This window comes from Serinus canaria, chromosome 17, assembly GCF_022539315.1.
Source record: "Serinus canaria isolate serCan28SL12 chromosome 17, serCan2020, whole genome shotgun sequence".
NCBI classification, from domain to species: domain Eukaryota; kingdom Metazoa; phylum Chordata; class Aves; order Passeriformes; family Fringillidae; genus Serinus; species Serinus canaria.
Window position 1 is genome coordinate 2,590,544 of NC_066330.1, and position 25,248 is coordinate 2,615,791.

General features: G+C 54.0%; 1 protein-coding gene across 2 annotated transcripts in view; it reads right to left on the bottom strand.

Annotated features, from left to right (window-relative positions):
- Positions 1-4,106: 4,106 nt before the first annotated feature.
- NOTCH1 (notch receptor 1) overlaps positions 4,107-25,248 on the bottom strand; it is a 42,465-nt gene continuing 21,323 nt past the window's right edge. The window contains exons 5-34 of one of the 2 annotated variants that reach the window (XM_050980824.1): positions 24,594-24,716; positions 24,211-24,444; positions 23,950-24,105; positions 23,675-23,860; positions 23,159-23,272; positions 22,397-22,510; positions 21,204-21,437; positions 20,739-20,849; positions 19,860-20,052; positions 19,481-19,626; positions 18,831-18,944; positions 17,823-17,942; positions 17,419-17,571; positions 16,779-17,007; positions 16,445-16,646; positions 16,179-16,332; positions 15,751-15,935; positions 15,445-15,577; positions 14,880-14,999; positions 14,659-14,771; positions 13,653-14,224; positions 12,519-12,947; positions 11,575-11,723; positions 10,709-10,925; positions 10,275-10,365; positions 9,889-10,054; positions 8,905-9,200; positions 8,065-8,212; positions 7,856-7,953; positions 4,107-7,429 (exon numbers count right to left, since the gene is read on the bottom strand). In XM_050980824.1, the coding sequence (XP_050836781.1) occupies positions 5,957-7,429; positions 7,856-7,953; positions 8,065-8,212; positions 8,905-9,200; positions 9,889-10,054; positions 10,275-10,365; positions 10,709-10,925; positions 11,575-11,723; positions 12,519-12,947; positions 13,653-14,224; positions 14,659-14,771; positions 14,880-14,999; positions 15,445-15,577; positions 15,751-15,935; positions 16,179-16,332; positions 16,445-16,646; positions 16,779-17,007; positions 17,419-17,571; positions 17,823-17,942; positions 18,831-18,944; positions 19,481-19,626; positions 19,860-20,052; positions 20,739-20,849; positions 21,204-21,437; positions 22,397-22,510; positions 23,159-23,272; positions 23,675-23,860; positions 23,950-24,105; positions 24,211-24,444; positions 24,594-24,716 (6,773 nt within the window). In that variant the 3' untranslated portion in view covers positions 4,107-5,956. Of the gene's footprint in view, positions 7,430-7,855; positions 7,954-8,064; positions 8,213-8,904; positions 9,201-9,888; positions 10,055-10,274; positions 10,366-10,708; positions 10,926-11,574; positions 11,724-12,518; positions 12,948-13,652; positions 14,225-14,658; positions 14,772-14,879; positions 15,138-15,444; positions 15,578-15,750; positions 15,936-16,178; positions 16,333-16,444; positions 16,647-16,778; positions 17,008-17,418; positions 17,572-17,822; positions 17,943-18,830; positions 18,945-19,480; positions 19,627-19,859; positions 20,053-20,738; positions 20,850-21,203; positions 21,438-22,396; positions 22,511-23,158; positions 23,273-23,674; positions 23,861-23,949; positions 24,106-24,210; positions 24,445-24,593; positions 24,717-25,248 lie in introns of both variants that reach the window. The other variant, XM_050980823.1, reaches the window with a different exon arrangement.

Genomic DNA, 25,248 nt, shown 5'->3' on the forward strand with positions numbered 1-25,248 from the left:
GGAGCTGAGAAATCTGAGTTTCTAGACACGGGAAATGAGATTCTGCCTCACAGAGCGAAGCTGTGGCTCGCTGCAGGGCAAGGTCCTGTCCTGCACGTCCGTGGGGACCTAATTAGGAAAGGCACATTAATTGGGGAAGGCTGGGGTGCACGTGTCCAACAGCAGCAGAATCAGAAACGAATCCCAGAATCCTTAAAGCTGAAAAATCCCTGCAAGATTAGCGAGCACCGTGCTCACCACTAAACCCCATCCCCAAGTGCCACATCCGTGTGCCCATTTGAACACTCCAGGGATGATGGTTCCAGCACTGTTCCAAGGCTTGGCCACCCTTCCTATGGGTGAATGGGAAAATGAAATTTGGGAAAATGAAATTTTCCCAAATAGCCAAGCTAAGCCTCCCCTGGCACAACTGGGGGCCATTTCCTGGCCATTTCCTCTCACCCTGTCCCTTGTGTCCATGCTCCTGTCAGGGAGCTGTGCACAGGGAGAATGAGATGATGGACAGGGAGAATGAGATGATCTTTATGGTCTCTTCCAACACACACCAGTCTGTGACTCCATGAAAACAGCTTTCTGGGAATCAAAAGCAGAAGCAGCAGAAAACATCTCCTCCTGAGCCTCCTTTTCTCCAGCCTGAGCCCCCCCAGCTCCCTCAGCCACTCCTGGTGCTCCAGACCCTTCATGAGCTTCGCTCCGTGAATTGCAGCTTTATTTTACACAAACACGAAGCTTTTTTAGGGGGGGTGAACCCCCGTTCCAGCCACCAGGAGAATATCTGTCATTCCCCATGCTGACACTGTCACACCCTGCACCCAACAATCCTCGGAGAGGAAAACACAAGGAGCTAAACAAACATCTTAATCAAGGGTCGTTATCAGTGCAGAGCTGTTCCTGCACTCCGCATCATTAAAGCAGGGGAATATCCTCAAAGCCCCGGCCAAGCAGGGGAAGCAGCACTTTGATGCTGGTGTGGGAACCAGAGGCAGCACTGTGATTTTTAAGTGCCTTTCATCTCCCTCTTTTGTAGGAACATTCTTCTAAACCAGCTTGTCAAATACAATTTCCCTGCGCAGGCATGAGTTGCAGATAAAGCCCTGGTTCTCCCTTGATACTTCCCCCAACAGGTGTAATCTGAGGAAACATGGTTTTAATTAGCCTGATTGGCTTTTTTGTGTGCTAAATAGCATCAGTAGCTCACGTCTGTGTCTATAGTTAGATATTTATGTTACATATTTAACCCCCTTGTATAGGAGTACACGATGCAAACACCAACAACGGGATCTCACTTTTGTTGTTCTCCTGATAAACACGTGATTATAAAGATTTTCCACATTAAATCATTCAATCCCTTTTTTATCTGAAGTTTTCTCGCTGGTTTGCTGTACTCTGCACTAGTTCTGGACTTAAGTGACCCATTACAAATGAAAAGCTTTGTCAGTGAGGACAGTGTGTGTCCTTCTCTCCTGCTTCACAGAATCACAGAATGGTTTGGGAAGGACCTTAAAAATCATCCAATTCCACCCCCTGCCAGGGCAAGGACACCTTCCTCTATCCCAGGGTGCTCCAAGCCCTGTTCAGCCTGGCCTTGGATACTGCCAGGGATCCAGGGGCTGCCACTGCTGCTCTGTTCCTCAGCTCAGCTGGGATACCACACAAACGACTCTGACCTTTTCCTGGTAATTTATTCAGTCTTCAGGTTGCACACAACAAGAAACACAACCTTGCCCCACGGGCTTGCTATGAAAAGGATCATTCTTTGAGTTTAGAAACATGGAAAATGCTAAAGGAGAGTATCTCTATCCCTTACCGATATTCTGCACCGTGTTGGCCAACTGGAAAATCTGAGTTTTATTTATTTACTCGTTCAGTTGCTGTGATTATTCAGACTAGCCCAGCCACATTAACCCCTGTGTGATTTGAGCCAAGCTAAACCCGAGATGAATTTGGCTCCTTTTGCACATTCTCCAGGGGCTGATTTCAGCTGCAGCAACAATTCCTCAGCCGGGGCTGGAGCAGCTGCGAGCAACTTTGTGAGCAAACACCAACACAGCCTGGAGGGAGAAGCAATACAGAGTAGCAGTTTCTAAATGTCCCATCTAATTGAGCAGGAATAATGAAAATAAAGAGTAGAGAAAAAAAAAAAAAAAACAAGCCCTCCAGCATGTAAACAAATAGTTCAGGTGCAGGGATTCCTCAGAGCAGAGCATACCTGCCCTGGCAATAGCCAGTGCTAATCGTGTTTGACTCCTGAACCCTTCCCTCGGGTGGGAGAGGGATGTGTGGGATGTGATTTTGGTGCTTCTCAGCCTTTTTCGCCTGGAATGCTGAGACAGCTGGGCTTGCCATGATCCATCACTCCTCGGCATCTTCTAGTGCTGGGAGAGCTTGAAGTTCAGCTCCCAAAAATCTTCATCCACACGAGGTGAAGATGAGCTTGTGGTGGGTTGGTTGGTGTGGGAAGAAGCCTTAAATGTGAGAGTTTGAAGCTGGGGCCATTTCTCTCATTTCTGCTTTACCTAAGCCTCCAACCCAGCTGGATCTGTGGCAGCACAACCATCTCCTGTACCCACAGGTTGGTTGGTCACCAGATGCCTTCATAAATCAAAGTCATTTGGGGCTAAACACTTAAAACCTAAATTTTTGCATCCTTTCTCCTCTCCTCCTTAAAAACCTTAACTCACTTCTAGTTTGAATTACCCTGAGGACAATTAATTAGTATCTATCCCTTTGCTTCTTTCCATGGTATTTAGCCCCCTCTTTCCTCATCCTGTCCCTCTGACCATTCCTCATGGAAAATCCCATGCTTGGCAGCCCCTCTTGTTAAACGAGCCCACATGTGTTGCCTCTTGCAATGTCACATTGCTTTCCATATTCTCATAAACCCCTTTTTTTTCATTTAGTCCAGGCCAAATTCCTGCCTTGCCTATCAGTGACTGGGTTTTACAGTGGACCAGGCAGGAGAAGATCCTTCTAATGCCACCTCCCTTTGGGATGAGCCTGTCCCAGCCCCATGGCAGCACTGGGGCCATGCTGGGATGGGATTTTGGGATGGGAATTTGGGATGAGCCTGTCCCAGTGCTGTGCTGGGCTGGTTCTGGGATGTGGGAGAAGGCTGGTCTGGCTGGGATTCCTGAGCAGCTCATGTGTGAGTCACACTGCAGGCAGACAAACTCCATTTCATGCATTCCAGTTGGGATGCAGCCACAGGCAGGGGGTGACACATCCTGGGAAGCCCAACTCCCTCCGGGATGTCCCTCTGGCTGTTGAGATCCTCGCTGGTGACACGTTCTGCAGGGGGAAGAGGGGTTTGTTCTCCCTTGAAACACCCTTTTCCATGGAGTTTGAGGCTCCCTTTCCTGGAACGTCACCCCCCTGACCTCTGAAGGTGCATTTCACTGCTGAGGGTGGCACATAAATGCCACTGTCACAGCACCAGGAGGTGACCAGTTGTGCAGCAGGTGTTTGGTGGCCCTGGGTCTGTCTGGGGCTGGACACACACAAACCCTCTCCCTCCCCAGCCAGAGTGGAAAATAGCAGCATTCCAGGCTTATGTGACTTGGGAAGAGGTCAATGGCTCTGCTATTTATATCCAGTTATTTTGGGGACTTTGCAGCTGCATTTGCACTGCAGAGCCCCTGTGGGGTAGAGAAAGAATGAAAATTAAATTAAATTAAATTACCTTAAAAATCTTGAGCACAGCAAGGACAGCAAACATTTCTGGGTGGCACAAGTAAAACTGTCCCTCTGGTGCTGCTGTTCCTGGCTTTTTGGAAGATGCATGAGGGACATTCTTTAAAACAATTTTTCCATATTTCCTCTTAGATGTTGACCTGATGGCCTGGGAATAGCAGAGCACCCACAGCAGATAAGGAGCTACCTGGGCAGAGCCCCTCCTGCCTTGCTCAGGTGTCTCAAGTCAGTGAGAGTTTAGCAGAAGTTAAAGAGAAATCTTCCTTGTCCAAAGCTCTTCTCTGAGTTTTCACACAGAGAACAAGGTGCTGAGGAAGCTCCAGCCCTCTGTGCAAGGAGCAGCTCTGAGAGAAAGGTGTCAAATCCAGAATTCAACTGACCCATAACAAAAACACCGAGTTCCAGTTTTAGTAAAATCTAGATGCCCAGAAGCATCATTTATTGCAAATCAGTTAACCAAAAAAAATACATCATTTTTGCAAACTACAACTTTGCATGTAGATAACTTTATTACAGAAGATATCTTTTCTTAAACTACACTCTAGTTTATAAAACATAGGAAGATTCAACACCACGTGATGTTTTTATCACTCATATTAGGCGTGTCACAATAACAATGGTCTGAAATGTTAACTAAGATGAGTGCTCAGCAAGGCACTGTGCCTTGAGAAATATCCATTTTATTTGGTGTTCTAACAGAAAGGAATGAGGAAAAGAAACCCTTTTCTTAGGTTTTTCTTGATTAACTGCTCTCTATCTGCCTGTCCCATACACATTATCTAGTCTTAGGGTGTCTGCTTGCCTTTGCACCCGAGTGAGTGATATTCCAACACCTCTACAAGGTGATATATTTATGATATATTTAAGACTTGCTCATTTAGATTTTTGAAACAAAATCCACCTTTTCTTGAAAAAAGAAAAAAAACAAAACCAAAACCAAAAAACCCCCATATTTACAAACATTAAATCTGCCACAGGCTTATACTATATTTTACATGATACACAGAAAGAGTGCACATCAATATAAAAAAAGATGCATCACTCCAGGCTAAGGTCACAGAACAAAATGTCAACGTTTCACAGCACAGCTGTGCTGGCTCCTCGCCCTCCAGTTTGGCCAGTCCAGCCTCCCACCAAAACCAGCAGCACATCCCACTGGGCACCCAGTGAGGGCTCTGCCAGAGGAGCACGTGGGGGTGGCAGTGTGATAATGCTTTGTAATCTCACTCAGGGTGTCTGCACTGCCAGACACACCTTCTTCTAAAAAATAGGCAGGCCATCCTTAAAATAAGGATGTGGTTTACAAAGTTTATATTGGCATTTATTTCTTACAACAGTTACTCAAACACGAAAACAAAACAAAAAAAATCAGTAAAGATATTAAAAGTAAAATTATGTCTCCTTTGTGTATATACTCCATAGTTATGGGCTTGCTCTCTTGGAAGTTTGGTAAATACATTTTTCTTTTTGATGGGGGACAGTATTCATGGTTTGCAGGGGTTTTTTTAGCTTAGAAACTGTTCTTACAGGTCTATAATCCTGATTCTCATTTTCTTTTTTTAGATCATAAAAATCATTTAAATATATATATTTTTATATATATAAAAAACAAGAGAGAACAAAAATTTCTATTATCAAGGCAAATGTACAACTATATAATACTGAAATTTAAACAAGGATTCATGACTGGTACCATAAAATGTCCTCTCATATAATTGCAAAGGAAGCATTTTAAAGTACATTAAAAAAATTTGTCCATACTTAATTTTTTTCCCCTTAAGGAGTGGTATTTAGTCAATTTTTCCTTCCCCTCTTCTTTCTCACCTCTCTTTCTTAGTTGAAAGAGAAAAAAAAAATAAATTAATGGCATTTCAGAATCACAAATCGTTGCTTATAGCTTTACATAAACATTTCCTCTCAAATCAAACACAATGAACCCCCCCAAACAAAAGAGAACCTCCTATAAAAACCTAATTTGTTGATTTCTCGAAACACAACTGGTGTCCCACACTGAGTTCTTAACAATAGAACATATAAATAAAAAGGCAGTGTTCTCATGTAAAATAAAAAGTACATAAATAAATACTAAAAAAAAAAAAAAAAAAAGGAATTAATTTGTCTTTTTCTTGTCTTTTTCTTTCTTTTTTATAAAAACATATTTTAAAAGGATCCTTTAATAAAAGCATCCGACGTCCTTTTAAAAAAGAAAAAGATCTCCCTCAAGCTTCTGGCTCACAGCGAGCGTCTCTAAAACTCCTTTTTTGTTTCACTTGAAGGCCTCGGGGATGTGTCCCATCTGTGACTGCATACTCGTGGGAGGGCTGGAGATGCCCTCGGACCAGTCGGACACGTTGGAGTGAGGAGAGGAGCTGGACCACTGGTCCGGCGACTCCGGCGACGGCGTCAGGAAAGGGTGGTCGGGCACCTGCAGCTGGTGGCTGGGGGTGTTGTCCAAGGGGGAGGAATAACTGTGCTGGGAAGGAGGGGTCAGGAACTGCGTGGTGGTCATGGGCTGGGCGAGGGAGGAGGGCAGGGAGGTGGGCAGCAGCTGGGAATCCTGCGGCAGGATGGTGTGCACGGCCATGGCGCTGCCGCTCACCGGCTGCAGCTCGGGCTGGCTCAGCTCCGTACCGAGGAAATTCTGGCCCAGGTTGGAGCCGTTGGGGTTGTGGTGCTGCTGCGGCTGCTGCGGCGGCTGCTGGGGCTGCTGGGGCTGCTGCTGCTGCTGTGGTGGCTGCAGGTTGGGCTGCTGGAGCTGCTGCTGCTGCTGCTGCTGCATCTGCTGGAGCTGCTGGCTCTGCATCAGGTGGGGCTGGGATGCCAGCCGGGTGTTGGGCATGGCCTGGTAGCTCATCATCTGCGACAAGCTGGTGGTGGGCAGCCCGTTGTGCAGCGAGGTCATCATGCCGTGCTGCAGGTTTTGGGGCTGCTGGTGCGCCCCAGGCTGCAGGTTGCCTCTCAGGGGGTTGTACTGGCTCTGCACCATGCCATTCTGCAGCCGGGTGAGCCAGTCACACTGCCCGTTCAGGCTGGCCCCGCTGCCCACCGAGAAGCTCATGGGGGCACTGCTCATGGCCGTGCTGGGGCTGGACACCGGCAGGTGGGACAGGCGTGGGGGCACCGAGTCGAAGCCCATCCTGCTGGAGCTGCCCATGGCCATATCCTGCTTGCCCGCCATGTTGAGGTGGTTGATGCTCAGGTGGGCGTCGGGCATGCCTGGCAGGTGGTTCAGAGGCATGGAAGGGGACTGCTGGAACGGAGAGGTCATCAGCGGGGGAGAGGCCACGTCCGAAAGGTACCCGTGCGGCGACTCCAGGGAGTCCACGGGCGACAAGACCCCGGAGTTGTCAAGCAGACACCCTTTTCCATCCTGCGACTTTTTCCTCCGGGCTTTGAGGTCTTTGGCGTCCTTGCCATTACAGCTCAGCCCCTTGGTGCTCGGCTTCCTGGCCTTCTTGCCCTGCACGGCGGGTTTGAGGTTGCCGATGTAGCTGCTGGGGGAGCAGAGTGGGGGGGACAGGGTGGGTGCCCCCAGGGGGCCGTTGTGCAGCGTGGGGCTCCGCACCAGGTTGTACTCATCCAGCAGGCGGACGATGTCGTGGTGCATGCGCTCCTGGGCGATGTCCCGCGGCAGCCGGTCCATGTGGTCCGTGATGTCCCGGTTGGCAAAATGGTCCAGCAGGACCTTGGCGGTTTCGTAGCTCCCTTCTCTGGCTGCCAGGAACAGTGGGGTCTCCTCCTGCAAAGCCAGCAAGGTTTGGTTAGGGTTGAGTTCACAGATTCTCCTGGCTAGCGCTGTCCTGAGCTCCACACCCATGTCGTTGGGTGCCCACCATCTCTCCTCTGATAAGGGTTTGCTCCTTCTTTTTCCTACCCTGCTGAGCCATGTCCTTGTACTGGTACCAAACCAGGAACCCTTTGAGTGACCCAGAACATGCCGGAGGTGGCCACAAAGACACTGCTCACCAGGCACTGCATGGCCCCTCAACATCACCCCTACAACCAAATCCCACAGTGCTCCTTTGAGCTAAATCCAACTTCATTCACAGCAGAACAACCAAATCAGAGTCTCAGTGCCAGACATTTGTGTTTTAGCCAGAAATTACTCTTTAACAGACTCCCCAAATGGTTCTTCACTCACATATATCAGCCTAGGAGATCCTACCTTATTATTCTGCATGTCCTTATTGGCACCATTCTTCAGGAGGACCATTGCAGCTTCCACATTATTCACAGCAGCTGCCCAGTGCAGGGCTGACTTGCCTGGAGAAGAAAACCACGAAATACAACACACATTAGAGAGTGCTGAGATCCACAGCAAGCAGCCCTTTTGTCCCGTGTCTGGGTGAGCTGGTGGTTCAGCTGCCTCAGTACCTAAATCATCCACGGCATTGACGTCAGCGTGGCAGTTGATGAGGTCATCCAGCATCCCCTCCACAGCCAAACGAGCAGCCAGGATCAGGGGAGTGGTCCCGTCATGCATTCGGGCATCCAGGTCTGTCGCCCTGTTCCTAATCAGGATCTGCCACAAGCAGGGCCAAAGCAGAGGGAACACAAGCATTAGGAGGGGCAGACAGCAGGGCATTCCAGGACTCAGGACCTGCAATGCCCTTTCCAAAGGTTCATCTCTCCAGTTCTGCTCCCAGTCCAGGGCTGCTGCTGTGGGGTTGCTGCTTTGCTGTTCCCCTATATAACTGTGCTGAGAAGGCCCTGACAAAGGGGGAATGATGAGGAGGACTCCATCTTATCAGAAGGCTAATTAATTACTTTATTATACTATTTATTCTATGCTATATTACATCACATCTAAACTGAATCTGCCAAGCACTCAGCTCTGCACACACTGCACTCCAACTGCACAGAATCTCGTGGCTGTCAGCCCACAGTCCCGACACACACACACACACACCTGGCCCTGACAGGCCAAGGAAACAAAACACCATCACTTTGGGTAAACCATCTCCACATTTCATTCTACTTTGGCACAAACACAGGCACAGCAAATGAGGTAAGAATATTCTTGGGAAGAATTGTGCCCTGCTTTTCTCTGTGAAGAAGAGACACCAAGACAACAGGGGCTTCATTTTTTAAGACTATCACCCCACACCTCACCCAAGTGAGCAGGAGACCCTGCAATAAGACCCTTCCCATAGCACCACGATTACCCCCAAAAACCCCCAAACCAGCTGAGTTATTTTTTAAAGCATGGCTTACCTGGAAGACTCCTTGCGCGTCGGCAGAGACGGCGGCGTGCAGCGGCGTGCGGCCCATGTTGTCCTGGATGTTGGCATCGGCACTGGCCTCCAGCAGGCGCTTGGCAGCGTCCGAGCGCGAGTACCTGGCGGCCAGGTGCAGGGCGGTCTCGCCCGTGCGGTCGGTCTGGTTGTGCAGGCTGGCCCCCTGGTAGATGAAGTCGGAGATGACGGCGGGAGCGTCGTCCTCCTCCTCGCTGTTGCCGGTCTCCAGCCCTCCTCCGCTGCACGAGGCGATCATCAGGGGGGTGAAGCCATCTGAAAGCACAGGGGAGCCCAGGATGAAAAAGGATTTTTGCCCTCTGTAATGCAGGAGGGCTCTGCCAGATGCTCTGCCTGCGATAGATGCTTATTCTCCTGGGCGCACTGAGACTGAGTTCCTGACTAGTTCTGAACATCAAACACGAATATGCTTCCTCTGATATGGATCTGAAATTCCTTAGTGGTATCTCACTACTTTTCCTATTCCATCTGCTCCATGTAAGGTGCAGTTTGTAAGGAAGGCTGCTCAAAGCAAACAGAGTATGGAAAATACCTTCATTATTTCAGAGGACAGTTTCACAGAGATGGGAAAGACCAAGTGTTTGTAAGAATTTAAAAAGCTACTAGCCATTGTAAAAAATCTTAATGGAAGGCTGTGAAATGTACAGGTTGGGTGGGAGGAGAAGAATATAGGAGCAGCACAGAGATAACCTGGGTGATTTAATAGGTACTTCTGTAATTTCCACCTCAGTCACTGAACAAAAGAGCTCTCATGGAAAGCAAAATGTGACAGGGCCTCTCTCTAAATCAGACACAACAGCAACCCTGTGGTGCAGAGCTTGTAGCAGTGACTCTGCACCAGCAAGGGACAGGGAGGGCTGTGGGGCTGCTCCTCACTCTGCAGGGGCTCAGGGAGGTTTCCACATGAACTGCCAGCCAGTGCAGACATGCAAGGGGTCCTTACCCGGCCCTCTGACGTTGACATCCATGCAGTCAGCATCGATTTCCCCCTGTGGGGGCGTCGGGGCCATGGAGGAAATGCGCAGGTCAGCAGCGTCCAGGTGCTGCTGCGTCCACTGCCTGTGATCCGTCTGGTCATCCGTGTCCGGCAGCATCGCCTGCTCCTCGTACTGAGGGAAACAGCAGGGACTGAGCTCCCAGGAAAGCACCCCAGGCTGAGCTCCAGCCTAAGAAGCTCTGCGAGGCTCCAAGGTGTGTGTTTGTCACAGGCAGGTTTGCAAAGGAGCTGAGAGCAGCAAGGAGGGGCCCTGAGGGTCTCTCTGCTCCTTGAGTGACAAGCCCAGGAGCGACTGCCTGCAGCACAGGCAGGGAACATGGCAGAGGGCTTACCCTGAACTTCTTGGTGTCCAAGGTCTCCTCATCACCCCACTCATTCTGGTTGTCATCCATCAGCGTGCCGTCCGAAGCATTTTTGAGGGGTCTTTAAAAATAAAACCACAGAAAAAGTTATCTCCCCTGCAGGAACTGCTTGTGATGTTTGTCCACGTACAGGCACAAACTGAAAGAAGAACCAACCAATATCCAGCAGGTTCCTTCCCCTCAGGCTGCATTTCATTTTTTACCAAGTGCAAAGAGATTAAAAAGCACAGACCATATGGAACATTGCTTTTTTCCCCATGCAGAACTTTAGGACCCATGATTCTTCTCCTCCCTGCCACACCACTACAACGCGCTAGAGACCAAAACTCCAGCAGGCTCTCCCAGCAGAGCCCTGAGCAGCCCTGCTGCCCCGTGCCCATCATCTTAGCAAGCAAATTACTCACTTCAATCCGACAGAATCCTCCCCGAGGGGCTCCCGTCGCTTCTTCTTGCTGGACTCTGTCACTTTGAAGCCCTCTGGGAACCAAAGCTGCCCATGCTCCCTGCGGCGCTTGCGGTTCACCAGCACTCCCAGCCCGATGAAGGCGAGCAAGACCAGCGCAGCCACCACCACGTACATAGGATACAGCTGGGAGTTCTTCGTGGGCTCCGCTGTCTCACCTGCACAACAGTGGGGCACAGAGAGATGCTGAGACATTAAGCTGCATAGCAAACCAGGGACGGAGTGGAAATGAAGGAAAATTTGTTAATAGAGGTACCTAAGTCTGATCTAAATCAGCCCCCCCCCCCTCCCCAAAATAAGGTCATTTTATACGCTATTAATCAGAATTGCAAACTATCGGCAAATTCTCGGCTGCACAAGGCAGCCTGCACCAGGAGACAGCTTCACTTTTTTCTCCTTTAAGGAAAAGGATTAGCAAACTTCAAATCGTTGCGCTTGCATTGAGCTGTTAAGACAAAAGGATTTAGGGGGGATTTTCAAGATACAAACTTCAACTCCTTGCATGTCACTGATTGATTGGAGCTGCTTGGGTTTTCTTTTTCTTTTCTTTTTTTAATAACTTTTAGAGTGATAATGATTTTGAAATAAAACCTGGAATAAGCAAAAATAATAAAGTGGGCTTACAGTTTTTTTAAAGAAAAGACTTAAAGGAAATATATATATATATATATATATATATATATATATATATGTGAGGTTATTAAAACCAGACTGTGCTCAAGTGCAGCCAATTGACAGATAACTAAACTCAGGGAAGGCTGGAAAATTTTGGCTGTCTCTCCTCCTCAAGTGACCAGCTGTACTTACTTTTGACAGCTTCTATTTTGTAGGGTATGTTCAGGTTGCCAAGGGAGGCCAAGGCTCCCAGGAATGCTGCCACATCAGTGGCACTCTGGAAGCACTGGGAAGATGACTGGATGCACTGGCGGTTATCAATTTCCAAGTAGACAATGGATCTGTGAGAGAGAAGAGTCAATAAGGAACAGGGAGAGATGACCACACCAAGGACACGGGCAAGCTCTGTCTCCCTTCCCTCTTTAACCCCCATCAGTGGGAATTAGAAGGTGGGAACCAATCTCCTTGCTCCCCTGTGGCTCAAAGCCTGCAGCTCACACTCATGGTCTGTTGGATTTGCCTTGGTGAATGCTGTGATATTCAGCTCTTTATCTACAGGAATGGAAGGGAGTCTCTGCTTCACAATGTTTTATAATTACCCAGACACTACAGTATCTCAAATAATATTGTTTGGGAGCCTTCAGATGTTCTCATATCAGTTTCCCTGCTCTAACTCCTTTGCTTTCAGGGGTTTTTGATTGAGTCTACGGAGAGGGAGTATGTTAGATGTGTATGTTTACACCAAAGATCTCCAAACACAGATTGCAGTAATTGAGTTTTACAACAAAGCTCTAGAAAGCATTTCCCAGGGAGAAAATGAGGCTTAACTTAATGACTTCCTGAAGTCAGACAGTCGGTCAGGCCAACCTCTGCTTCCAGGTCCCACCCAGCCCAGCCCTGGCTCCCAACAATGCCCAGGACTCCTTCAATCGTGAGAGTCAGGCAGCATTGTATCAGGGACTCCTGAATGATCACTCCATTTTCCCACACGAGAGCAAAATCCGGTTTCTGTTCACACAGAAAGCAACATCTAAATACAATTATCTGGCCTACATCCTTCCCTTCCTAGCTTGTTACTATTACCCACACAGAGAACACACTCTGAGTGCTGCTCAGAGAAAATGGAACCCTCTTACCCTCTGATGTCCATTTGATCGAGCTCCCTCTTCTGCCTCCTGCCAGCCCTGGAGTAGAGGCTGCTCTTCACCTTGTTGATGACAGCACTGGACATATCTGACCAGTCCTCTGTGGACCTCTTGATGTAATGTTTTTTCAGCTCCTCCTCGTTGCCATAGTATGGGAAGATCATATACTCCCCCTTGGGGTTCTTCTTGAAGACCACGTTGGTGTGCAGCACACGGCTCAGCTCCCGCAGGAAGTTGAAGGAGTTGTTCTTCAGGTTCTCAGGGGTGATGAGGACCACCACCACCAGTGTGCCATCTGCCAGCTTCTCTGGCATGTTGTTTGCACAGTCCAGACCATCCCACTCGCACTCAAAATTGTTGCAGCCCTGGTCGCAGTGTCCATCCGAGAAGTGATCTTTGCAGTACTGGTCATACAGAGGGCTGGGTGGAGGAAGGAGCAAGGCAGAAGAAAGAGTTAGACCAAGTAGTGCAAATAACACCTTTCTGCTGAGAAAAGCAGTGGTGGTCTCTCTTTTGTATAAATATTCTTCACCCTGACAGACACTAAACCAGTTTACATAGAAAGCAGCTGTTTCGTGCAGCACTGTGAAGCATTCACTGCTGCAGGTGAGAGAGAGCAGCTGTTAAATTATACAAGAAAAAAGGACAAATTGCTGTCAGAGAAGGCATGGGAACACAGAATAGTTACTAAGACCACAGTTGGTCCAGGAATCTGGGACTAAGTTCCTGCTGTTGCCAAAGACAATGTTTGGGAAATGCTTGGATGTTAACATCATCATGTTTCCTGGCTGCTTTTCCATCTGGGGTCTCCCTGCCTTGAAACTGTCTGTGTTACTGCTGTGAGTTGGAGAATTCACTTCTGTGGAGTGATACAAGAAAGGACAGGGAAGCCATCTGCAATGAGTCAAACCCAGAGACCTTCCAAGTAGATGTAAACTCAGAAGGACCACAGGGGGATGTGATTGCTTGAGTTGCTGCCCCACAGGCAGCAGAAGAGAATGTTGGGAATGAACAGCAGGCCTGAGTCTAGGAGTTTTACCAGATAAAATCAGAACAACTAGAGGGTCACCAGAGATGCTGACCCTGATGGGCTTCAAAACAAGAAGGTTTAAAGAAGCCACTTACTTGCACTGCCCCTCGTACTTCTGGCAGTCAAACCCATCGTAGAGGCAACCAGCATTATTGCACTGAGAGTCACACTTGCCATCATTGAAATACTTCCAGCACTGCAAGGACTGGGAGCAGTTCTTCCAGGGGTCGTTGAAGTTGAGGGAGCAGTCTCCCCCGTCCCAGCCGCAGGCGTGGTTGTTGCATTTCCCGTCGCAGATCTTGTTGCCGGCGTAGCCCGCGCACACGGCGATCTCGCACTTCTCCTCGATCTTGGGGGGGATGATGTCCTGCCCGATGCCACCCTGGAAGTCGAAGTCCAGGATGTGGCAGTTGAGGCCGTTGAAGTTGGCGGGGCAGTTGCAGCGGTAGTAGGGGGAGGCGTCGCTGAAGAACTCGCAGGTGCCCCCGTTGTAGCAGGGGTTGGAGGTGCAGGGGCTGCTGGCCGGGTACTGGCACTCGGGGCCCGTGAAGGCCGGCGTGCACATGCACTTGGAGCTCTTGTGGATGGAGATGCAGGTGCCACCATTCAGGCAGTGCAGGTTCCCACAGGTGCGGGAGTCGTTCTCGCAGGTGGCACCCACGAATCCCTGGGGAAGGGGCACAGCAAGGAGGGAGTCAGAAGCACTGATGCTGTGCTACAAGCAGCATTAACACACGTGTGTTCCGGGAAACTAAACCCACCCTCTAAAACTGGTGATGGGCAAGAACAATCTTGAATGTAAGGATCGTTAGAGCATCCCCTCAAAGAGAAAAGAGCTCTTCTCCATAGCTCCCTGTCCCACTTTGTGTGGTGCAAATAACATTCAGCTTGATCTACCTTCAGGCCTGAGCCATCTTCTCCTTAACTCTATTCCAGAATCCTTGCAAGCATGGAGGGTGCACCTTTATGGACGCACCCACAGCAAGGCATCCTCCCCTTCATGCCTATCCCATCTGGGAAAGCCTCAGGAACTAACTGGCCTCTTGACCACCCCTCATGCTCACGCTCATTCCCTCCTCCTGGAGAGGAGCAGGCACCTACCGGGGGGCACTTGCAGATGAATCCACGGCCAGTGTTGCTGGCAACAGCACAGGTTCCCCCATTCCTGCAGGGTTTGCCCTTGCAGCCATCCACCACGGTGTCACAGCGACGGCCTGCGAGGGAGAAGAGCGTGTGAGGAGCAGACAAAGGCTTGCAGGGATGCCTGAGGGGGCTGGGGGCTGCAGGCTGGGCCCTGGGAGCAGAGGGGATGCAGTGCTCACCTGCATAGCCAGGTCTGCACTCGCATTTGTAGTCGTTGACCCGCTGCACGCAGTTCTGGGTGCCGCGGGCGTCGCAGGGGTTGGACAGGCACTCGTTGACATCTCCCTCGCAGCGCTCCCCTACAAAGCCAGGGGGGCAGATGCAGCTGTAGCCACCTACCCGATCCTTGCACTTGCCATTGTTAAAGCACTTGGGCCCCAGGGTGACAGGATCAAAGAAAGGGCTGCAGTCATCCACATTGATCTCACAGTGCACCCCTAGAGAGAGGGGGGAACAACCCACACAGCTCATCAAACAGTATCGGGGCGCCTGCTGCTCCCTTGCGTGAGCCTGCCCTGCCCAGGGGCTGAGCCTGACCACGTCAGTGGCAGCCTGAGCCACCTCTGGGGCAGGAGGGACATGGCACCACGTGGCCAAGGCCGCGTGGCCTTGATGGCTAAGCCCACGAGCAAACACAAACCTCGCCCGCTGCGTTTGCTGCCGCCAGCCCGAGCAGCTAATGAGCAGAATCCAAGGATATCTGCACTCAACCCACTAATGCCCCAGCCTGGGGAATTAATTTACCTTGAGTTCCTCTGGGGCAGGAGCATTTGTAGGTATTGATGAGATCGATGCAAGTTCCTCCATTCTGGCATGGGTGGGACAAGCATTCATTGATCTCCTCTGAGCAGTTAACTCCATGATAACCAGCCACACACTACAAGGAGGAAAGAGGGGAACTGTCAGAGAGGTTCCTTCCATTCCCACACGGCTCTAGGAGCATAGCCAGCACCCAAATCTCCAACTTAGTAAAGGGGCATCATGCAAGGGCAGCAGAAAAGCAGTAACTGAGCCTTTTCCCCTGGGAATTCCTGCCTCCCAGGTACCCACCTCGCAGGAGTAGCCTCCCAGGTAGTCTGTGCAGGTGGCTCCATTCTGGCAGGGGTTGGGGGAGCATTCATCCACCTGCTCCTCGCAGTAGCTGCCGGTGTAGCCGGCTTGGCAGCGGCAGAAATGAGTGTTGCCAGTGTCAACACAGAGCCCCGAGTTCCTGCAGAGGTGTGCTACATCGATACCTGTCAGGGAGAGCAGAGAGAGATGCAGGGACCTTGGTAACACCCACACACCACAGGGCCGTGTTCTGGCCACCACACATCCCACAGGGAATCACAGCCTTGGGCGTGCATTGCTAGAGCAATCCTTGAGATTGCTGTCCCAGAGATCGCCACCAAGAGAACTGCCACATCCCTGCTCAGTGCCCAGCACAGAGAGGACACCTGGGACCCCAGCCTGGCCCTGTACACAGGGCAGGGCCTTACCTTGCTGCTTAGCAGCCACCTCGCAGGACACGCTGGGGACATCGCAGTAGAGCCCTGTCCAGCCGCTGTTGCACTCGCAGTGGTACAGGTTGCTGGTCTGCCAGCACTTCCCTCCATTTTTGCAGGGCGAGGAGTCACACCAACGCACCAGGTTCTGGGGGAGCACAGCAAGAGAGGAGGGTGAGGACCCAGCAGGGCTCCTGCAGGAGTGGAGACTGCAGTGACCCCCAGATCCCCACAGCAGCATCCACCCAAGCCTCCTGTACCTGGCAGTTGAGGCCGGTGTATCCCTGGGGACAGGTGCACTTGTAGGTCCCGTAGCTGTCCTGACATGTGCCCCCGTTCAGGCACGGCTTGGAGTCACACTCATTGATGTTGTGCTCGCAGTAGCTGCCCGTGAAGCCGGGCAGGCAGACACAGGTGAAGGTGTTGATGCCATCCACACACGTGCCACCGTTGAAGCAGGAGCTGGGGACACAGACACCACGCCCCAGTGAGCCATGGCTGGTCATGCCCCATGCCAATGGCCCTACACACCAACCCAGGGCTATGGGATGGCACAGGGACCTCAGCCCTGTGTCCCAGCTGGCAGGACTGTACCTCTCTGTGCAGTCAGGGGTGTTGTTCTCGCAGTGGATGCCGCTGAAGCCGGAGGGGCAGGTGCAGGTGTAGCTGTTGACACAGTCAGTGCAGTTGGCCCCATTCTTGCAGGGGTTGCTGGCGCACTCATTGATGTCCTCCTCGCACTTGGGCCCACGGAAACCAGCCAGGCACTCACAGAAGAAGGTGCCAATGCCATCGGAGCAGGAGCCACCATTGTGGCAAGGATCTGGAGAAGAGGGACGTGCACGTGAAGATGTGATGGGTCCAGATGTGGTGATACAGCCCATCCCGGGAGCTGCCCCACAGCACTGTCCCCATACACATTCCCTGGCTATGTGGAGCTATGGGACTGAGCCCATGGACTGGGCAGAAGCCACACCAACCCCTCCAGGAGACTGGGCACAAGGAGAACCCAGGAGAACCCACACATTGTCCCCCAGCCTCCTTCCTCCTGCCTTGGACTGACACAGCTCAACAGGGACATGCCTGAGGTGGCCCAAAAGCCAAGCAGGGCATGCAGCACAGCCCAGGCCACAGTGGCAGCAGGGCTGGTCCATACATGGAGAATCCCAGCCCCAGGAAGGGTGATGAGGCCCAGGCTGGGCTGGATGCAGGCAGGGGCAGCCCCTGCTCTTACTGGGCTTGCAGTCGTCGATGTCGGTGTCGCAGTTGCGGCCGGAGAAGCCGGTGCGGCAGGCGCAGCGGTAGCTCCCGTTGGTGTTCTGGCACGTGGCCCCATTCCTGCAGGGGCTCTTCACACACTCATTGATGTCAATCTCACAGGTCTGACCTGGGGACACAGCAGGACAGGGATTGTGTGGGCTAGGGGTGCTGGTGAAAGCCCTGGGGTGACAAGGGCATCGTGGGCGCAGCTCCCACCAGGGCAGAAGCCAAGGGATGCAGGCAATGGTTGTGTCCCATCCACCCAGCTGAGCCATGGGCCAGGTCAGGACCCTCCCCAAGGCCTGGCTCCCTCCCCTATGCCTTTCCCTCCCTGAGGGGAGTGGGGGGTTCTAACCCCCATAAGGGCCATGTCCATACCTTGCCAGCCAGGAGGGCAACTGCAGGAGAAGCTCTTGTAGTCCTCTGACTCCTGGCACTCGCCACCGTTCTTGCAGGGGCTGCCAGCACAGGGGGCCAGCACATCCTCACAGGTGGCTCCTGCACAGACACAAGCACCCGCTGACACCCTCCAAAAGGACAGGTGGCCCAAGACCCCACTACCCCTGTCCCCTGCCCAGGGCTACTGCCAGTATGGGGAAGGCTCTGCACTTCCCCAGCACCCCAGGGCAGCCCGGCTGGGGCTGTCTCCTCCATTCTGGGTCACACATGACCCCGAAACCCCACAAACTTTTAAGCCCTGGCTATCTGGGCTGCATGACAGCACTGCACACTTCCTTTGGCAGGGAAGTGCTGCTCGGGGTGTCTTTTCCCCCTTGCACTCCCTCCCCCCTTCCCTCTCTGCTGCTTTTCCTGTTTACGTCCAGCCAAGGGACACGTTACCTCCGAACCCTTATCCTCCCTGTCAGCCAATATCTCCTGAACTGGCCTTTGCTATTTTCCAGAGCCTTCCCCTCCCTGCCTGCCCAGTCCCCATCCCCCCCAGGGGTTTCTATGGCCACTGGAGAGGGCAGGAAACAGCTCATGGCTTCCTGCGATTGTGCTGGGCTGCGCGGGCGGAAGCGCAGGGCCGGCAAACAGGAATCGGCTCAGCAGAATCCCCCGGCCCCTCGGCCTCGGATCGCCCCTTCCAGCACAGGCATCGTGGCTGGGAATGCTGGGGTGTCAGTGGGGCAGCCCCTGGGCGCTGCTGCCCCCGAGCCACCCTCCAGGAGGAGGAGGAAGAGGAGGAAGGGAGGAAGCTCCTGCAGATTTCCTCCGGCTGCGCTGTGAAGAGGTGGAGCCGTGGCTGCGGGCAGCCCCTCGGTAGGGCAGAGGGAGGGAAGCCTTCCTGCTCAGTGCCAGCTCATATGCTGGGGACCAGTTTGGTGCCACAAGTGAAGCAGAAACTTCACAGGGCTGTGGTGGGGCACAGGGTGCTCCCCTCACCTGTGTAGGGCAGGAGGCAGTTGCAGGTGTAGCCAGCAACGTCATCAATGCACGTGCCCTGGTTCAGGCAGGGGTTGGAAGCACATTCGTTGATATTGGTCTGGCAGTTGGGGCCTGTGTTAAGAGAAATAGACAGAAGTGGCTGTGATGCAGGTGTGCTGGTGGCAGGGGGCTGAAGGCACAGTGGGGACACGGTGGCAATGACAACAGCACACCCATTGCCCTGGGAAAGCCTGCTGTGCTCTGCTCCAGCCCTGATCTCTGCTGAAGGTCTCCAGGAGGGCTGCACTGCCACAGCTCCCAGCCTCACCCGAGGCTCCACTGTCCCCAAAATGAAGCCTCCAGCCCACTCAGCGTCATGAAACACCCACCCACAGCTCCCACCGAGGCCTCAGGGTGGGGGAAACATGGCAGCATCCCTGGCTGCACCCTGAGAATCATGGAATCACAGACTTGTTAATGCTGGAAAAGCCCTCTAAGATCACCCAGTCCAACCATTAACCCAGCATCACTATGTTCCACATCCACACCCCCTTTGAAGACTTCTAATCCTGGTGACTCCAGCACTTCCCTGGGCAACTTGTTCCAGTGCCTGACCACCATTTCCAGGAATAAACTGTTCAGGATATCCAACCTAACCCCCCACTTACCACTGAAGCCCTCCCTGCAGGTGCAGATGTAGCCACTGGTCATGTCCTTGCAGGTGCCACCGTTCATGCAGGGGTTGGATTCACACTCGTTGTTGTTAATGTCACAGTTTGTCCCACTCCAGCCAGGGTCACAGTCACACTTGTAGCTTTGGGGAAAAATTGGGGCATAAAGATCTGGTCCATCCCAGCCCTCTAGGCTGCATCAGCCATCATTCATCCAGCAAATCCTGTCCCTTCAGGGAAATATCCCATGGCACTGGCTCAGAGCATGGACAAGCACCAGCTCAGGGGACAGATGCTCACCCTCCTCTACCCCTGACTTTGTGGGGACCCTTTGGTCCCTGCAGCCCCCCAGCAGCCCCTGCACCCTCCAGCCTACCCATTCAATCCATCGTGGCATTTCCCATGGATGCAGGGGTTGCTGTTGCACTCATTCACTTCAGACAGGCACTTGGGGTCATGGAAGCCCTCGGGGCAGAGGCAGGTGAAGCCATTGATGCCATCCTTGCAGGTGCCCCCGTTGTGGCAGGGGTTGCTGGCACACTCGTCAATGTTGATGTTGCACATGCGCCCTGGCAAAGGGGGAGCAAGGAACAGTTACCCCATGAGCATGAACAGCACGGCCTGGGGAGTGCACCCACCAGGCAGCTCCCCCTCCAGCCACCCAAGGAGTGTCTGCTGGAGGCTGGGATCTCAGGACACACTCTGCTGGCTGCCCTGCAGGCAGGGTGACTTCACACCCTGCATTGCCTGCCTGCCTTCATTAAATGGGACTGGGAAGAGGCCGTGCCCTGGGCTGCTGTGGCCCAGGAGGGAACACCGAAGGGAGGAGGTTTCAGCCTGTAACCCAGGGAGGAGGTTTCAGCCTGTAACCCTACCTGCCACGGCTGACAAAGCCAGGCTTTATTTCAGCTCCCGGCGGGCCTGAGGACAAGGGGCCGCGCGAGCAGGGAGCAGTGGGGGCTGCTCCCATCAAAGCCCTCCACCATTTCCAGCAGCCATCAAACAAACCAGTTGGACAAGGCAGCAACCTGATACCCATGGGAGTGGGCGCAGCAGGAGTCGAATTCGCAGCACCAGACACCCCTTTGATTTCGGACTGAGCCAGGGTCACCCTCCTGAACAAGCAGGAGCGCTGGAGGGTGTAAAACCTCCTTCAAGCGGGATGGCAGCATCCCCCCTCCTTATTCCACCCTTGTCCTGGTTTTGTGAGGCACCAGCAGCTGCAGGTCCCCAGGGTGTGAGGCCCTGCTCTCACCTGTGTACCCCGGCTCGCAGGTGCATTCATAGCCATTGATCTTGTCGATGCACTTGCCATAGTCACAGGGGTTGCTGGCACAGTCATCCAGGTTGATCTCACAGTTGGAGCCTGGGGAGGAGAGGGGGGTTGTTAGGGGGTACCCAAGAGGAGAGGGGTGTCATCAGGAGGTCCCCAGATCCATCAAAGCAGTAAAATGAACCCTGCTGGCACCAACTGCCACCGCCGCCCCACAACAAAGCGCCTCCGCCATGGGCAGCTCCCGGCTGGGGCGCGGCTCCTGCCTGAGCCGGGCACCAAACTGGGAGAACTCGCCCTCACCCAGGATGCCCCAGGCCGGCCCTGGCACCAAGGAGGCTGCTGGTGGTGGCCCAGGGCCAACCTGCCCCAGGAAGAGGACGGGAGTGGGATGCTGCACCGGCACTGCCGACCCATGTGGAGCCGCAGGGGTTCCCTCCTGCTCACCCGTGGTCCCTTTGAGGCAGATGCAGTTGTAGGCGTTGTTCCTGTCCTGGCAGGTGCCCCCGTTTTTGCAGGGCTGGCTCTGGCACTCGTTGATGTTGATGTCGCAGCGGTGGCCCGTGTAGCCAGGCTGGCAGAGGCAGGTGAAGGAGGCGATGCTGTCCTTGCAGGTCCCATAGTGGCACGGGTCAGGGTCACACTCATCGATGTCGATCTCGCAGTGAGCACCTGTGAAACCTGCCAGCAGCAGGACAGACACAGGGTGACGATGGGGGACATGGGGTGGGGATGGGGGACACTCCTTCCCACCCTCTCCAGGTGTGAGGCAGCGCGCCAGGGTGCCTTTACCTGCCCCACTGGGATCTCTGGGACCCCCAGGAGCGGGGTGCAGGCAGGGAGCACCCCGATGTGCTGGTGGGGGAGCTGGTGAGACCCCAGCTCGGGGGGCTTTGTCCCGGGGTGCACAATGACCTGCATTAAAGCAGCCTGGGCTGCAAGCGGGGCCCCGCGCTCGTCCCGGCGCACACGGGGGGGCCGGCCGCAAGCACCCCCCAATAATAACCCCCCCGGCAGCTCCTATTCTCCTGGCCGGCTCCCTCCCCGCCGGGTTTGGGGGTGGAGAGCCGAGGACAAAGTACAGCTTTGACTAGACCCCGCCAAGCCCACATAGCAGCTTTTCATCGGAGCTTGGCATTAGCAAGACACTAATTAGAGGCCATTCAGCTGGAAGATTTCTGGCGGGAGCTGCTCCACAAAAGAGCCACTGTTTGCCACCAGGGCTCAAGTCATCATTTTGTGCAACTGCTCCTTGGGTTTCGGTCGGCGAGCCCCCGCGGCCCTGCACCTTGCATCCCCATAGAGGCAGCTTTATTCCTTCCTTCCTGCCTTCCCCCTCGCTGCCGCCCCGGCAGGCGGGAGCACGGTGGGACGGCTGCTGCGGGGCCACACCTAAGGAGTGCCAGGCTCCACACACCTGGCTCCGGAGCCAGCAGGCTCCAGAGTTTGACTTGTTCTGCCAACACCAGGGACATTGTGCCCCACGAGTCACATCAGCACGGACCAACTTACTGATGGACGGCTCGGGGACACCTGCCACAGCAGGTGCTTGCAGAGGTGGGCACTGAATGATTTGTCAATGTGGTTTTATAGCACATCACGGGGCAGGTGATCCCCACAGTCCCCCAGGATCCCCTCACCTTCAGTGCACTCGCAGCTGTAGGTGTTGGGGCCATCCACGCACTTGGCACCATTCTTGCAGGGGGTGCTGGCACACTCATCAATGTCAAACTGGCACAGGTGCCCGTTGAAGCCTGCAATGGAGGGAGAAGTCACGTTCCTGCACACGGCTGGACCCGCCAGGCTCCCCTCCTTGCCAGGCTCCCCTCCCTGCCGCCGGGCAGCTCCCGCTGGGCCCCCCCCGCCCCGCTCCCGCCGGCCCCCCGCATCCCGGCTGGGGCGCCGGGTTTCCATGGGGACGGCTGCTGGGGGCCCTGAATGCGGGGCTGCGACCCACCATTGAGAGCATCTTATTTACATCTCTAGAGGAGCAAAGTCTCTGAACTTCAAAACCTCCTTTCACAGATTAACCGTCTCCCCATTCTCTGCTCCACCCCGTGACTTTGACACCGCATTCAAAGCCGCTGGTGCGGCCCCCCCCAGCCCCCAGCCCTCCTTCCCAAAGAGGGGCCTTTTCAAGTGCAAAGCCCTGGGGTTTAATCCTCCTTCCCCTCTCCCATGGGCGGGAGCTGGAGCAGCATGGCCTGCACGGGGCTCAGCCCCTCACTGCAATTGGAGAAGTTCCCTCCAAAGCACCAAGAGGTGCTCACTATGCTCTCCCGGTTTCGGAGGGCTATGAAATTTAAGGAGCTCATTCTTGGCTCGACCCAGGATGCATCCTGGCTTTGTTTCCACCACAGTGGCAGTGGGATGGCTGCTGGCAGTGGGAGGGTGCCACGTACCAGTGGGGCACTCGCAGTGGAACTCGTTGATCTTGTCCAGGCAGTTGCCGTTGTGCAGGCAGGGGCTGCTGGCGCACTCGTCCGTGTTGATCTCGCAGTAAACCCCCTCGTACCCTGCCGAGAGACCCAGCACTGTCAGCACCATGGCACAGGGCTGGCACAGCCCCACTATGGGTTTGTTACACCCAGGCACACCTGGATCCCCTGTCTTTAAAAGGCAGCTCAACATGTGGTGGGATTTGATGCACAAGCTGCTCCTCGGATCAATAGGTTTTGGCTCAATCCAAGCCAAGGTTGGCAAGAGGAAGAGTTCAGTGTAGAGCTGATGGTGCCCAAATATCACTTCTTGTGCCCACACCACTCAGCCTTTACCGAGCTCTTTCTTTTCGGTGCCATCCCCAGGCACACAGGAGATGCTGACCCAAGCCCACACTGAGCTGAAGCTCAGGGGCACTCAAAGCCCTCCCACTGCCCACCCCCAGCACCAAGGTTGAGTCCATGGGGCTGCCCACACACCGGGCATGCAGATGCACTGGAACTCCCCAATCTGGTCCAGGCAGGTGGCATCATTCTGGCAGGGGTTGGAGAGGCACTCATTGACATCAATCTCACAGCGAGGGCCTGAGTAGCCCTGCAGACACTGGCACTGGAAGGACCCTTGAGTGTTGATGCACTTTCCTGCGTGCTCACACGGGTTGGCTCCTGTAAAACACAAGCACAGCTCTCAGGACTCGCTCCTGGCTGTGCCAGAGCCCTCCCCAGCCATGCTGCTGTCCCCCATGTGAGCTCACCCAGCGAGCACTCGTCCACGTCCTGGTTGCAGGCTGGCCCCATGTACCCCGAAGGACACGTGCAGATGGCTTTGCCATTGACGGGGTTGGTGTCGCAGTTGGAGCCCTCGTTGCAGGGGTTGCTGATGCAGGCATCATCCAGGTGGCACAGCAAACCTGGGCACCCAAAGGCACGTCAAGGATGATGGGCACACGAGTCACTGCCAACCGAGACCGCACCAAGGAGCCAGGGGACATGCGAGGCAGGGGACAAGGCCTCACCTGTGCGGCCGTGGGGGCACTCGCAGTAGAAGGAGGCCACGCGGTCGTGGCAGGTGGCCCCGTGGAAGCAGGCGGCCATGGCGCAGTCGTCGATGTTCTCGCTGCAGTCCTCGCCCGTCCAGCCGTTGACACAGACGCAGTTGTAGCCGCCGTGGCTGTTGTGGCAGGTGCCACCGTTCTGGCAGGCGTTGGGCATCAGCTGGCACTCGTCCACATCCTCAGTGCAGTACTGACCTGCCAGGGGACACGGCACCTGCATGAAGCTGGCACTGACCGCTCCTGATGTGAAGCGGGACGGCTCTGCCCACACTGTGCCCAACATCCCCCCGAGCAGGACCCCTCCTCCCAGCCCAGCCCTGTGCCACCATCATTCCTGGCATTACCTGTCCACTCAGGTGGGCACTGGCAGTTGTAGGTGTTGACGCCATCCACGCAGGTTCCCCCATTCTTGCAGTTGTTGCCTGGGCAGTCGTTGATGTTCTCCTCACAGTTCTGACCCGTGAACCCTGCGCAGAGGAGACGCCTGCCATGATGCCAACTCACCCACAGGCTGTGTCACCACTGTGCCCCTCGCCACCCCCCACCTGCAGCAGGTTCATTATCAGGTGCTGAGCGTGTGCCAGGTGGCTTTGAAGCAGATTCCTGGTTTGATCTTCATCCCCATTCCGCCTCTGCTGGGGCCTGGCAGGCAGCAGCTTCCTCTGCACAGGGCAGGCTGTCCCTGCTGCCAGAGCCTCCAGCCCTGGAGACGCTTGCCTCGAGCGGTGGAGGATCTGACTCCACACAAGCCAGAACGAAGCAGGGCTGCTCCCACGAAGGCTTGTGGCACCCAGTGCTGAATCACTGGCGTTTAATTTCACTTGTAAAGAGCCTCAGCAGCAGTGCTTGCCCCTGAGGGGGATCCAAGTACCCTGCCAGGGCGAGCCAACGTCCCACACGGCCCTGGGCTCATCCCAGCCCACCTCCTGCTTGGGTTTGTTATCACCTCCAGCTGATAGAATGGAAACCATGCCGCCCCCAGCCTCTGCAGCAGGAGCA